The 12,791-nt window shown below is 31.0% G+C and overlaps 1 protein-coding gene across 1 annotated transcript; it reads right to left on the reverse strand.

The window, feature by feature from the left end:
- Positions 1 to 2,895: 2,895 nt before the first annotated feature.
- Positions 2,896 to 11,632, reverse strand: LOC127867334 (uncharacterized). The gene is made up of 15 exons (XM_052408418.1): positions 11,474 to 11,632; positions 10,681 to 11,007; positions 9,539 to 9,781; positions 9,202 to 9,441; positions 8,742 to 9,026; positions 8,410 to 8,532; positions 8,069 to 8,084; positions 7,866 to 7,915; positions 7,429 to 7,575; positions 6,092 to 6,220; positions 5,886 to 5,913; positions 5,545 to 5,621; positions 5,274 to 5,298; positions 4,504 to 4,574; positions 2,896 to 4,273 (listed from the first exon to the last, which is right to left on the reverse strand). The coding sequence occupies exons 1-15, from the start codon at positions 11,529 to 11,531 to the stop codon at positions 4,260 to 4,262; spliced, it is 1,833 nt and encodes a 610-aa protein (XP_052264378.1). The 5' UTR covers positions 11,532 to 11,632; the 3' UTR covers positions 2,896 to 4,259.
- Positions 11,633 to 12,791: the final 1,159 nt, after the last annotated feature.

Here is a 12,791-nt window from a genome sequence, read left to right on the forward strand (position 1 = left end):
ATGGATACATACACTGTCTATAATACGGAATTATAGCATCAGTTAGTATGCCATAAATGTATAAATCAAAATATTACTATTTGACACGGTAAGATGTATATTTGTTTCGCATTTCAATCGTTTTTATTTTGAATCACTTCAGTATAAACATATTGCGTATCAATTTAAAACGTTCAATGAAAAACACGATATAGTTGCAAAATCGGTAACTGGTTCTTATTATATTACACAAATAGCGCTAGTATTTTTCTGGAATGAGAATTCTGTTTTATGTTCTTATTGGAATTTCATTTCATATTGTATGTTCCATCTCTGTGTCTCTGATTTATGATTATACGAAAAATCGAACATGCCTAAAAAGGTCTTAGCTTGTTGAACACATATGAATACGAAACCGATTACTCAAGTAAAAATTAATATGCAATATTCCCGAAGAATTTGACAACAGTTGTGACATGTGGACCCTTCTTATCGTCTTTTCCGATTAACAGCACTAGTAACTGTTTATACTGTTAATGTTTTGTATGTTTTAATAACCGGTTAAAGGCTGCAAGTTTAAAAGGGACTTTTTTTTATCACATTTCATTGTTTAAAATTTCCGCTTAACGACTCTGAATCGCTATAAATAAGTGAGGCTAATTGAGATGATTCGTATGTTTTCTTCTTTGATAAAGATTGTATTTTTAGCGAAAAAATGTTTTATCTAAATAGATACGTAAATCCTCGCGTATATAGCTCACCAGTTATGATACAAACAATGATAAAGGGAGGTTATCAAATTACTTGAAAAAACGTTCCAGTTGAGAGTTGCTTACCTTGAATATCGGAATGACATGTTTCCTAGTAAGCAACTGAGCAAACGACGTAATAAACATTTTGCTAAAAGAACTACAAACACAACGTATTTGCACTATATCAAACAAATTAAACCATAAAGATAAAACATAAACAAAAAATGTATTTCAGCTATGGTCAAAAATTAGAAAATCTCCCACGCATAATTTATATGTAATTTCGGTGAGCGATTTATCCTCTCATTTAATTCAGTTGAATCTTTGTTCGGAAAATAGAGGTTAACTGAATCGAAACTGTTGTAGGTGTAAGCGCGCTTTTGTAAGTGGTTCCTGTTGTCTAAACAACGATTTATTCAAATAGTAATGTTTCTGTTTCAGTACAAGTTACATTGATTTATACGACCGAATTCGTTTCCTTGTTTTTTACATTTATCTACAGTAAAATTACTTTGCTAGATATCAGTAGCCTTTGTCACAATTGTGTTAATTACAACACGACTATGAAAATCAATCCACAGTGTTAGTTAATCGGAATTAGAAAGACGCCTTGGGTTTTATTGTAAATATCATATGTTTAAGTGGTACGATGATACACGTCAATTCCCTCTGAACTGTACGATATAACATGTACATCAACCCATATGACCATGACGAATTATTAATTTAAGCGAACTCGCAAATAGTGTCGATTTCAATTGCGCGGAGACAAATAACACGTGAACTGATGACATATACAACACATGAAATCAAACGCATGTTTAACTTATAAGAAAATTAAATATTGTTTCTTTGTGGTATCTAGTCATAATGAAACATGTTTTAGATAACGTAGGTTATTGCCACCTTTGACCGCATTTGAAGTTCTATTTTACAGTGTTAATAAGTTTCCTGATTCATTTCTAGAAAAAAGCGGTACAGCTTACTTGTTGACAAAAAAGAGTACATGACCAAGCAATGAGTATCGTCTTATTGTTCAATCGTCACATATCATAATTTGGAAAAAAAACACTATTTAAGAAATTCAACACCGTATTACTTTGCGATATGTCAATAATAATTATACTGTCAAAAATGAGATTGTTGTGGGAAGACATTTGTCGCTGCAGTCTTTTCGAAGTACATGCAACATATGATCTTAATATACATAACTAATTACATTTAAAATAGTATGAGCAATACCACCATTGCATTTTATTGTTAAATTGATACACGTTTACATAATTTGATTACACGATGCAGCGTGTTACTCTAACAAATGCTGTTATAAACTGTAGCTTTCACAATAACATAAGATCATTAAAAATACGAAAATGATTCGATAAACATGTATAACGGTTTATAAAGCATGTGTATGATATTTTTTTAATCAAACATAATGTATTATATTTAAAGTGACTAAGATACCGTGAAGTCAAATATAAATTTAAATATTAGTATTCGAAATAACAATGTCGCCTTTAAGGAAATTCATCTGATCTTTTCATGTAGGTTGGACAATATTAGAAATAGAACCATTATGTGTATAAGGTTTATTAGACACATCGCCATAATGAGATGTGGTTTTTAAACTTGTTGAAACAAAAAGGATCATTTCACGTGGATAATAATTATTTTTAATACAATGGTCTTTAGTTTAGCAAATTAAGTACTTATATTAGACCCGCTTTATTTATAAATACGCTTACAACAAACTTATATTTTGCATCAAATGATTGGTCTATCGCGAGGAGGATTGAATCCTATGCCAAAGAAAATATAACGCACAGTCATTTCATGTACACATATTAGTAAACATTTAAGATTTAATTTCCGTTGTTAACTCAATTCCGGTTTAAACCACCAATCCCTCGTATTACGTCGCGTTTGTTTGAATTGAATGTCATGTTATTGTTAGTTGTCCTATCTTTCGAGTAGGACTTGTGCTTCCTCTTGAGACTTTAGGACGCACTCATCTGACGTGCGCCGTGTTAATTATTGTGCCGCTTTCACAGCCTTATTGTTAATTATCATTTGCAAAGGGCTTTTCGAGAGCCACTAGTAATACAATTATCTCGGCGACATGAAATGATTGTTGGATTGTGAATGTTCAAGTGACAGGACGAAATATGGTATTATTTATTGTACCAAACGGTCATACAAACGTCTCTGAAATACAACCTCTAGAAATTAATGAAAGTCCACAAACATTAACAGGAGATAAAGTCGTGTAATACCAGTCGTTTGTTAACCCTTGCCGTATTTAGCATTTATAGCATATTTTACTGACATGCATCCTTGTAAGACCCAACATGTACAGCTAATCAAAACACCACAATGGTACATTATAACTACTTATCCAACAGAAAAATTTTATGTCTTATATATGCAGGCATTCAAAGTAACACTTTTATACTAATTGTTATTATTTAAGCTATTTCTCATGCTTGTAGAATTCCCCTGTAACATTAGCCGTAGTAAAACAAGTTCTAAAAAATAATAACTATCCTGTTTGGTATTAAAATATGTTAAGATAAGAACGCAATGCAAATAAGATTAATGAGACATTTGTTAAAACACGAACATCGATTAGTTGTGATTTCAAGTAACCAAAAGTATGAATAAAAATGTAAGGTGTTTTATTATCTTGTGCATAAACTTTCTGGTCATGTTCAACTGCAACGGCCTTGCCGGTTAGCTCAGTTGGAAAAGCGCTTTATGGCATATAAGAGGATTGGTATGTAGTCGATCTCTGGTCAAAATACTAAATGTTAGGGGAATCGTCATGAAATTTCATCTACGGCCATTATCCTCTACCTCTGAATCGAGTAGGGCAGTAGTACGTTACTGACGGATGTGTGTGCATTGAGAACGTGTAAATCAACTATCAAGGAATAGTGTTGGTTAGTACAAACATCAAACTAAAAACATACACTTTTTACTGCAACACACTTACAACCAAAAGCGATATTAGTTTTAAAAAATAACACAAAAAAACATATCTTAAGCGGACAATTAACTTTTCGTAGTGACAATTTAGCGCATAATATGTAATCAATATACGTGACCACATCTACTTTAAAACATTTAAAACAAAGGTAATTAATAAAATGTGTCTAATACGGGCGTCTCTGATGAAAAACGTTTTCATGAAATGCTTGTGTGTTTCTATAATACATTTATAAGAAATATACAAACATATAAATCTATATACATCTCAAGAGCTCCTTCTTATATCATAGCAAGTATTCATACTTGGCGTTGTATTTTACTCGAGTCCAGTAGGAAAACTAATAACAGCAGCAACAATTATCCTTGCGCAAATGTCTCCGTTATGTTTGTGTCTACAAGTCGATGTAGCTATAATGTAGAGAAAAACAAGACATATGTAGATCTGCGAACAAATCACTCCATAATAACTCACACAATTAAACGTATTGCAGTTAAAAATTCACCCATGTCAGAATACGCGCTGGATTCAAAAGATTGTCAGACCGCTGAATCTGCAAGAAAAATACAAATTTCGGAAAAGGATTACTGACGACTACTTGAAGTTATGTACATGTAGATAATTAGAATACACATGAGCGGAGGAACAACAACCAACAAATCTACAAAAATTCTTTTATATAACACAATACACATCGATATGATATATCCTACAACACAAATATATCCTTCGCAATTATTAAAATAATACATTTAATAACTGTTCAATATTCCATAGGGTTACCTTCATCATTGAGTTTCTTCGCCATGCTGTAAATACAGTCTTCCTTCCGTTTGGTTGTGTTTGGTTTACAACTATAATAAGCCAAATTGTTTTAGTTTAAATACGTGTACATGTCTTGCACAAATGTTCTAAAACTCAAAACTATGGCAAATTTTTTGACAGAAGCCTTTAAACTAAGATCTGAGAAATTAAACCGTTTAGCGGATGTATAATTGCATGTTTTCACACATTAATGTATTGCATAGTCTTATATCTCATTTGTTATTATGCACACGTTTTTTGCTTGTTTGATATATCTGTTTATAATTAAATAGGATATATGGTATATTGTATGATTCCCTGTCTTGGTCACATCTTGTTTGTATATATGTTCTTGGCCAAAGGCAGAATGCCGGATTGCCAATAAACTATTGAATTAAATTTATCAGGCCATTCAATTACATGTGTGCGACAATTACTAAAACACTATTCTAACATAAATAACAATCGATTATATCCATAAGTCATACATTATTTTACCGATCATTTGCACAAAATACTTGGCTATTTAACAAAACTGCGTATTAGTCGTATAATAAGATGTGGTATGAAATGATAGCTCGGTGTACGTTACATATGAAGTATAATACATAATGCTAAGTAAAGCATCTACTATTTTTTATGAGACTCAAACTGTAAAGGAATTTGGTGTTCTTTCATGATAGAGACAATTTGCTTACACTGATTGGCAACATACCAATAAATGTTAGTTATATCTATTTTTGTCTTACCTAACGGAGTCTTTTGTATCATAATCTGAAAACAGGCAGAACAATAACAATAATAATAATAGACTAATAATAATAAAAACAATAATAATAATAATAATAATAATAATAATAATAATTATAATAATAATAATAATAAAAATAGTAATAATAATGATAATATTAATAATAATAATAATACTGACAGGAATAATAAAAATGATAACACTAATTACTATTATTATTTAAAAAAAATGTTCTTTAATTCTTTCTGGTTTATCATGATCTCTTATACCTATTTGATTGCGCGTTCTGGTGACGACACCGTACGTACAGACTCTCAATTCTATGGGATTTTGCCTTCTTTGATCACTGAAATGATGTATTCATGATGAAATATATTTTGTTTTGATTTTGTCAAACATGTAACATCATTGCAACATGCAAGAAGTTCAAGAATTGGGATAAGTGGAAAATATTGGACAAATAAAAGTTAAACTTTAATAAATAAAAAAAACGAAGTGCACGCAGTAGTACTCGTGATAGTAATGAAATATATCTGTATATATATATGCCGTATACTTTAAACTTTATCGTTGATAATTATATAATTATTTGGCAAACTAACATACATACCCTTGTTCGTGTTCAATGTTGCCTGTAACTGAAAATATCGAATCCATTATGTTTGATACAAACTAATAAAGCAGCATTTGCGTTTTATAGATAACCTCAACAACAATTGTATTTACATTAAAATATAACGTTTATCCCAAATGTATATGTTACAGCAATATTGCTTACACAAATATTAAATATAGCAACGATGTTTATACTTATACATTTTTGCTGTGCATTGCCATGCCATGATGTTGAAGGCTTGGTCCAATCAGCATATGCATCATTACAGAATCCACGGATTGCATCACTTACTGAAGTTGTTTTTTCAGGCTTTTCTTTATGATCGTTTCCTTTAATAAAATATATATAGTAACACACCCGTTCATCTACTTATTGAATTCAAAGCAAACACGCATGACATCAGAAAGGATTGACATTGAAATCAAAAGCAATTTGAACCTTCTGATATTGAGTCCTTGATATGATTTGAGTCCAAAGGTTTTGTAATTGAATGAATACTCGCCATTTGTTATGGCAATCGTGATGTTTTCATTACCGGGCGTTGTGGAAGATTTGAAGATTTTTTTCACACTCAGTTTGTAATAATGATAATTTTACTTACTGACAATAGTTGAAGCTGGTATAATTTTAATAGTGTATAAACCTAAATACATCATTAGATATTGTAGGAAAACAAACATCACCAATACAATGCATTACTTTGAGTGTTTATATATTCTATTCGACAGATAAAACCGACATAATATAATATATATATCGTATCATAGATAAAACATATCTAAAAATATCTTTTAGTAAAACGTTAAACATGTATTCTCTATATTTCTTCATCGTAACACTATATTCTAATAATATTAAACAAAGCACTTGTGGGGAACACAAATTCAAATTTAGCAATACCCAAAAATCATATTAAGTTTTACAATGCAATGCATTTATTGCAGAATCTCGTGAAATTATAATAAAGTTTGAAGTTATATCATACTAGATGATGGAAAACCAAAATTAAGCCATCATTAAAACATTCCCAGCATTCGTATTAATCAAAAATAGATAGTATTAACTATTTTGTTTGTCTTAAAGTCAGACATTAATTATTTTGTATGTCGTGTTATATGTTAATTTTAAAACAATGTCATCAGAATAAATAAAAATTAACATCATATTTATGTCTAAATGAGTATGAATGTACAAATGCAAATGAGTTCAAGGATGTAAGGGAAACAATTAATTGAACAATTAACATAGCCATATCCGCAGTACAGTAACTTCAAGGTGATATGGATGAATCTATTTAAGATTAATAAATGTACCAAATATGTGCAAGAAATAACAACATATTTGCAGCTAATGTGTTAAAATAAATTTTTCGTAATATGTCGAGTGGGCTTTAAAAGTACACTCATTGAAGTTAGACTATTTAAAACACGAAATACTGGTTAAAATGTATTTGTGAATAATATTTGTATCTGTTATAGCAAATTGTTTCTTACGATTTGGGAAATTAATGACTAAATAAACTACAAAAAAATGTTACCATCCATTGTATAATCCTTTCTCTTTCTAGGGTTATATTCGGAATACGTTTCATTACAAAATCCGCGAGTTTTAAGAGCACACTCAGTCGGTGATTTTACTCCATTATGTGTATTATTTTGTGAAGTGTCTTCCTCAAAGTTGAAATCTAAATATAAAAATGCGACGCTGAATGTGCCACATCAAAAACAACAGCTTAAATTATTCCACTGCATCAAACGAAATAATGTATAACGACATGATGATTTCACACTATGCGCAGGTAAAAACATAAAACATAGTGTTCGACTAGTTGATATAACATCGCAATATTTCGTCAACTCGCATTTTTAATATACGATACTTTTTTTATTACACTTATTTTGTTTGTTCCGCTACAAGTAATACTTATAACCAGCGAGTGTATCACTTCCTACAATGAAAATTAAAAACCTTTACCATTATTGTGACTAGATCTGCATGCTCGATTCGCTGCTTCTACCGTATCTCTAAATAAAACACATGTTAATCCAAGATGTAGATGTAGATTTCAATTCCATTCATTCAGAAATTATAAAAAATACAAAAACTAATTAAAATGCGAACAACAAATATGTATTCACCAACAGTTTTCGCAATCATCAATAATTCATTATACTTACACTTCAAGTATCGCTTCTGAAAACAAACAAACATTTATTCAAACTGTGTAGCTAGATCTGAAAGTATGGAAGTTCAGATAACATAAATACATTTATATCATCTGTTAGTGTAATTTATCAAAAATAAATTTAAATGATCTCTAAGTGCAATTTAAAAGTATCAAACACATTATTACATATTAACCTTTGATACGCTTTTATGCAAATATCTTGCCCCACTATATTGAAGGCAATTATTACTTGTTAATATGTTCGTCTTAATGCCACCACCGTGTTATAACGATGCTTTAGTATTTTTCACTAGGAGCAATAACGAAGAATGGGAAAATACAGAATCATACCTGTAACATGCACAATCTTGCAAATTTTTCCTCGACTTCTTAACAGACACACTACAACAATTACTAAAAGTATGCAACTCCCAACACATAGAATAATGATACTTGAAAAGAAACCATCTTCACCTGGAAATATATTGCAATATACAATAAAAAATAAATACCAATAAACCTTAATCAGTTAAATATAACTGAGAAACTATTCGCGATTGTTAAAACTGAAATAAGTATAAATTGCCAATAAAGGATTAGTTATTAATATTTATCGTTGGTTGTCATTTCATGATTCGTTGTATATGATTCATATTATCAAAAGTAAGCTAAAATGAAATTACCTGTGGAAATGAAAGCATCAACATAAATTGATTTACTATCGTTCCCAATGCCATTAAAAGCGATACACAGGTAAGTATCGGTACCTTTACTCGAGGAAAACTCTATTGTGTGTTGCAATTGTGAATGGCTGGTGTTAACAAATAAAGATTTCGACACTAGTGCCAATGTAGGTGGAGGATTGCCTTCACCGATACATATGAACGTAAGACGCCGTGATTCATTCAGAGTGATATTCGTATAATCTCTAAATTCTTCTATGTAAAATGTGCGCACGGCTGCTGGATCTGTAAACATATAATTTAGCGTTTGTTCCAATAGGACACTTATTGATTCAAACAATTTCAAAATAAATACTTTTTCGTGTACCTGAAATCGAATACGTAACGATTGGATCGATCAGAACGGTCGAGATTGTTAAGGATCCATAAAAACTCATTTTAAACAAGAACACGTACTCACTTAGAATATCTAATTTGAATGACCCATTCATATGTCCTACAAATTGTCTTGCTCCCATTTCATCTCGATTGACAGCATCGCAAAACGTAACGTTGACAGTGGAGTTGATAATTATTGAAGGACATTCAGTAGACAAGTACTCTTCAATTATTCCTGTGATGGTCGGGTTGCCAGTGCTACACGAGCGATTAGTCGGTGTATGATTGGATATATGTTCAAAAGAGCGTGCTGTAAAAGGATCTGCAAGTAGAAATACAATTATACAAGCTTTCAAATACAAATGCTTTTGTCATGAATTTATTTCGATTCATCTGATCGTTTTATATAGGAAACTTACATATAATTGTAATAACCCATTTAGCTTGGTTTTCTTCTTCTAGTTTGCACACAACAATTGAACCATTGTTTTCTCTAGGGAGGTAAGTTCCACTAATGTTATGAATCCCTACTTTCACAATTTTAATCATGTCACTATTGCTTTTCAATATCCAGTCTTCTAAAATCCAGTGTGTAACATTGGGTTTAAGCAGAAAACCCGCACATTTAACAGTCGGTTGTTTTCGTTGCATACTGTCATCGTCTGCAATGTTAAATGTACTCTTAAATACACAAGACTCACTAAACAGATGCATTAAAAATACTAGTATATTCTGAATATACAAAATATGTTTGCTTGTTTATGCTCAATTAAACAATTTAAACTTGATCAAAGTTGATAATATCGAAACATATTCTCATATTAAGGTTAATACTAAATTAGCTAATACTAAATAAATGTAGCAAATGCAGGATTGTACATGGGCAAAACGATCCGGTGACATTTAAAAAATAGATAAAGTCGATCAAAAGCGAGCTATATTTATTCTTTATAGTATGTCAATGTATTGTATTTATCATTTTATCTAATAAAGTTATGTTTCAAAATCACATCAGCATAACCGATAGGTAAAATAATTTTTGCTGGTGATACCTGTAACGTGTATTGCAGTGAAATGAATTAAATACCAAATATAATCTTAATAATTTTTTATCACTGGACTTTCTGTTAGGAAACAAACTAGACAATGCCTTTACTTAGTATAGTAATACCCCATTCCTGTTGCATTTTTATATAACGTGTATGTTTGTAATGCAATGTCGTGTCGGCAATGAGTATTGTTCCTTATTCGTGCTGCAAAATTGGTAGTTTTAGGAATATATGCAACAAGCCACAACAGGCCGTTTAAATAATTAACTACACTGTTTTCGTATCATCAAATGTTACCGTTTTTTAGATTACGCTCTATTTCCTATCTTGAAAGCAAACAGATAATATAATATTCCAAATAAAATAATCACATTATTAAAATCTAATACTTAGTCTAGTTTAAACATTCTCTTAGTCTTAGTATAAGTTCACTAAATACGATTTTTAAAAGGTTTTATACATGCACAATTAGAGGAAATATTTCTATTAACAAATATGCAATTCTATTTAACCTCCTAAACATAGCTGAACAAATTCGCTTTTCTTCAAAATCCCGTCTATACTTGCTGAACACATCCAACTATCGCAGTCATGTGCATTTTGTCTTAGCGAAATATTACAAAATGCGTGCTTCTTATGGTTGCAACCGCACTTTATATTCGGTGATTCTTCCTTAATTTTTGTAGGACATGATTTTCCAGCGGGCTGCACTTCAATTAGTTGAGTCCTTGCATGTGTAAAATAAACAGTTTGTGGTTCTTTAATTCCGGAAATGTCACAAATCATCTCAGCATTCGTATCTATTTCGCAACTCGCTGAGGGTAATGTTAACAAAGCTCCTGTAATTAAAAGAGTGTCCTCAATTCAACATTAAAATTGTTACATTAATTGCATTAATGTCACCCACCGAAACGTAGTCTTTCATCTAAAAATACTTTCAAATCAATTTCCCAAATAAGCAAGTGTGTGTCACATTTATCAAACGTAAGCTTATTTATATTAAAAAAACAGAATGTATGAACAACTACAATAAACATACGTGTGTGATAAATGATATCATCACAAATAGTGCCTTTTAACCCATGTTTTAATTTTCTGAATATAACTTAGAGTCCATTTGCTCAAACGTCGTCTTACTTGAACACACATATTAACTGTCATTTTAGAATAACAAAATACAAGCCCAGTGAATAAATAAATATTAAAAGTTAATTAATAATGTTAGTAATAAAACAAATGCAAACAAATTAGTAAATGGTGTCAATGACATCGGTGTAAACAGTTTTATAATAAAAATTCACATACCGAGTATCATACTAAGTTTTCCAATAACAGATTTAACAGTACGTGATGTCGAAAACATGCTGAATGTTAATAATATTCATGCGGAAAATTATTTTAAATTCACGTTGACTCAATAACACCTCAAAGTTAAGGATATATTGTTACTGTGAGCTCTTGCATTAAATGTCCACTTATATACTTAAAGTAAATATTAAACAAAGGAAATAAGCACTTGGTGTGATTTATCTGATGCAAGATAACCACCGCAGTGTGTGTATGTCATCAATAGTGTTTAACAGCTTGTGCGACGACATTGGCCAGTCTAGTGTTTAACAGCTTGTGCGACGACATTGACCAGATTATCATTGAAATCTGCACATATTGGCTGCTTTTAGGCAAAACGGGGCTTAATGCATGTCAAATAAGATTAACCAGTGCACACTGATTAGCCTGTGCAATGCGCATAAGCAAATCAAGGACGACACTTTCTGATTTTATTGTGTGTTTCGTTAAAAGAGTGTCTCTGGCACTTGGATGATAATTAATGAATATGCATTAAGCCCTGTTTTCCCAAAATGAAGCTTAAATTATCTTTTTATTAATGATTTGGAAAAAAAAAGATAAAAGTGATAATAACTTTAAAGTAACCTCGCTGACAAGGTAAATAAACAAAATAACTTTTAAACAACCAATGAGTTCTAAATTTTTACCTTGTGGCTTTTTTTAGTAAACATCTAAAAGGAACCTTTTCAAAGTTTGTCACTAAATGCTTAATATTGATAAATGTAACATTGGATCTGAAAGCTCCATTAACAAAACAAGAATAAAGTTAAAGAAACAAAAAAAGTTACCCTCAACTGGGCTCGAACCACTGAACCCTGGAATAAAAGTCTATCGTTTAGACCACTCGGCCATCCTTGCTCATACAATGAGAGATGTGTTTTATACTTTATATGCATAAGCAATCATCGTAGTATGAAAACATATAACGACAGCAACAAAATTCTCAAAATAATTTAAATTGTTTAATTTTGTCAATTTACCAAAACGTGAAAAGGTCCCTTTTATGTCTTCAGACTTGCAAATTTAATGAGTTCAATACACTTTCAGATCTTACATCATGAATAACTTACAGGTTAAGTGGTTGCCTGTTAGCCTGGGGTCAGAAGATTATAGCCCAGGAAACTCATTTTCAAAAGTTGGTTACAGTAGGGCTTAAAGCAGGGCAACTAGCTTTTTCAAAGCTTGAACAACTCAATCAAATTAAACATAGAATACAAATTTGCGACTGTGGATCAATTAGGCATAGGAAGAAAATTCAGTTCCGGCTCACAACAAG

The sequence above is a fragment of the Dreissena polymorpha genome, chromosome 2, assembly GCF_020536995.1.
Source record: "Dreissena polymorpha isolate Duluth1 chromosome 2, UMN_Dpol_1.0, whole genome shotgun sequence".
Classification (NCBI taxonomy): Eukaryota; Metazoa; Mollusca; class Bivalvia; order Myida; family Dreissenidae; genus Dreissena; species Dreissena polymorpha.

What these genes read in the sequence shown, in the direction of transcription:
- LOC127867334 (XM_052408418.1), bottom strand. Translation starts at nt 11,531, where the DNA reads ATGTTTTCGACATCACGTACTGTTAAATCTGTTATTGGAAAACTTAGT. An exon ending in ATTCAAATTAGATATTCTAA is followed by an intron (nt 9,027 to 9,201) that starts GTGAGTACGTGT and finishes ATATGTTTACAG; the next exon opens with ATCCAGCAGCCGTGCGCACA. An exon ending in CAGAACGCGCAATCAAATAG is followed by an intron (nt 5,299 to 5,544) that starts GTATAAGAGATC and finishes GCCTGTTTTCAG; the next exon opens with ATTATGATACAAAAGACTCC.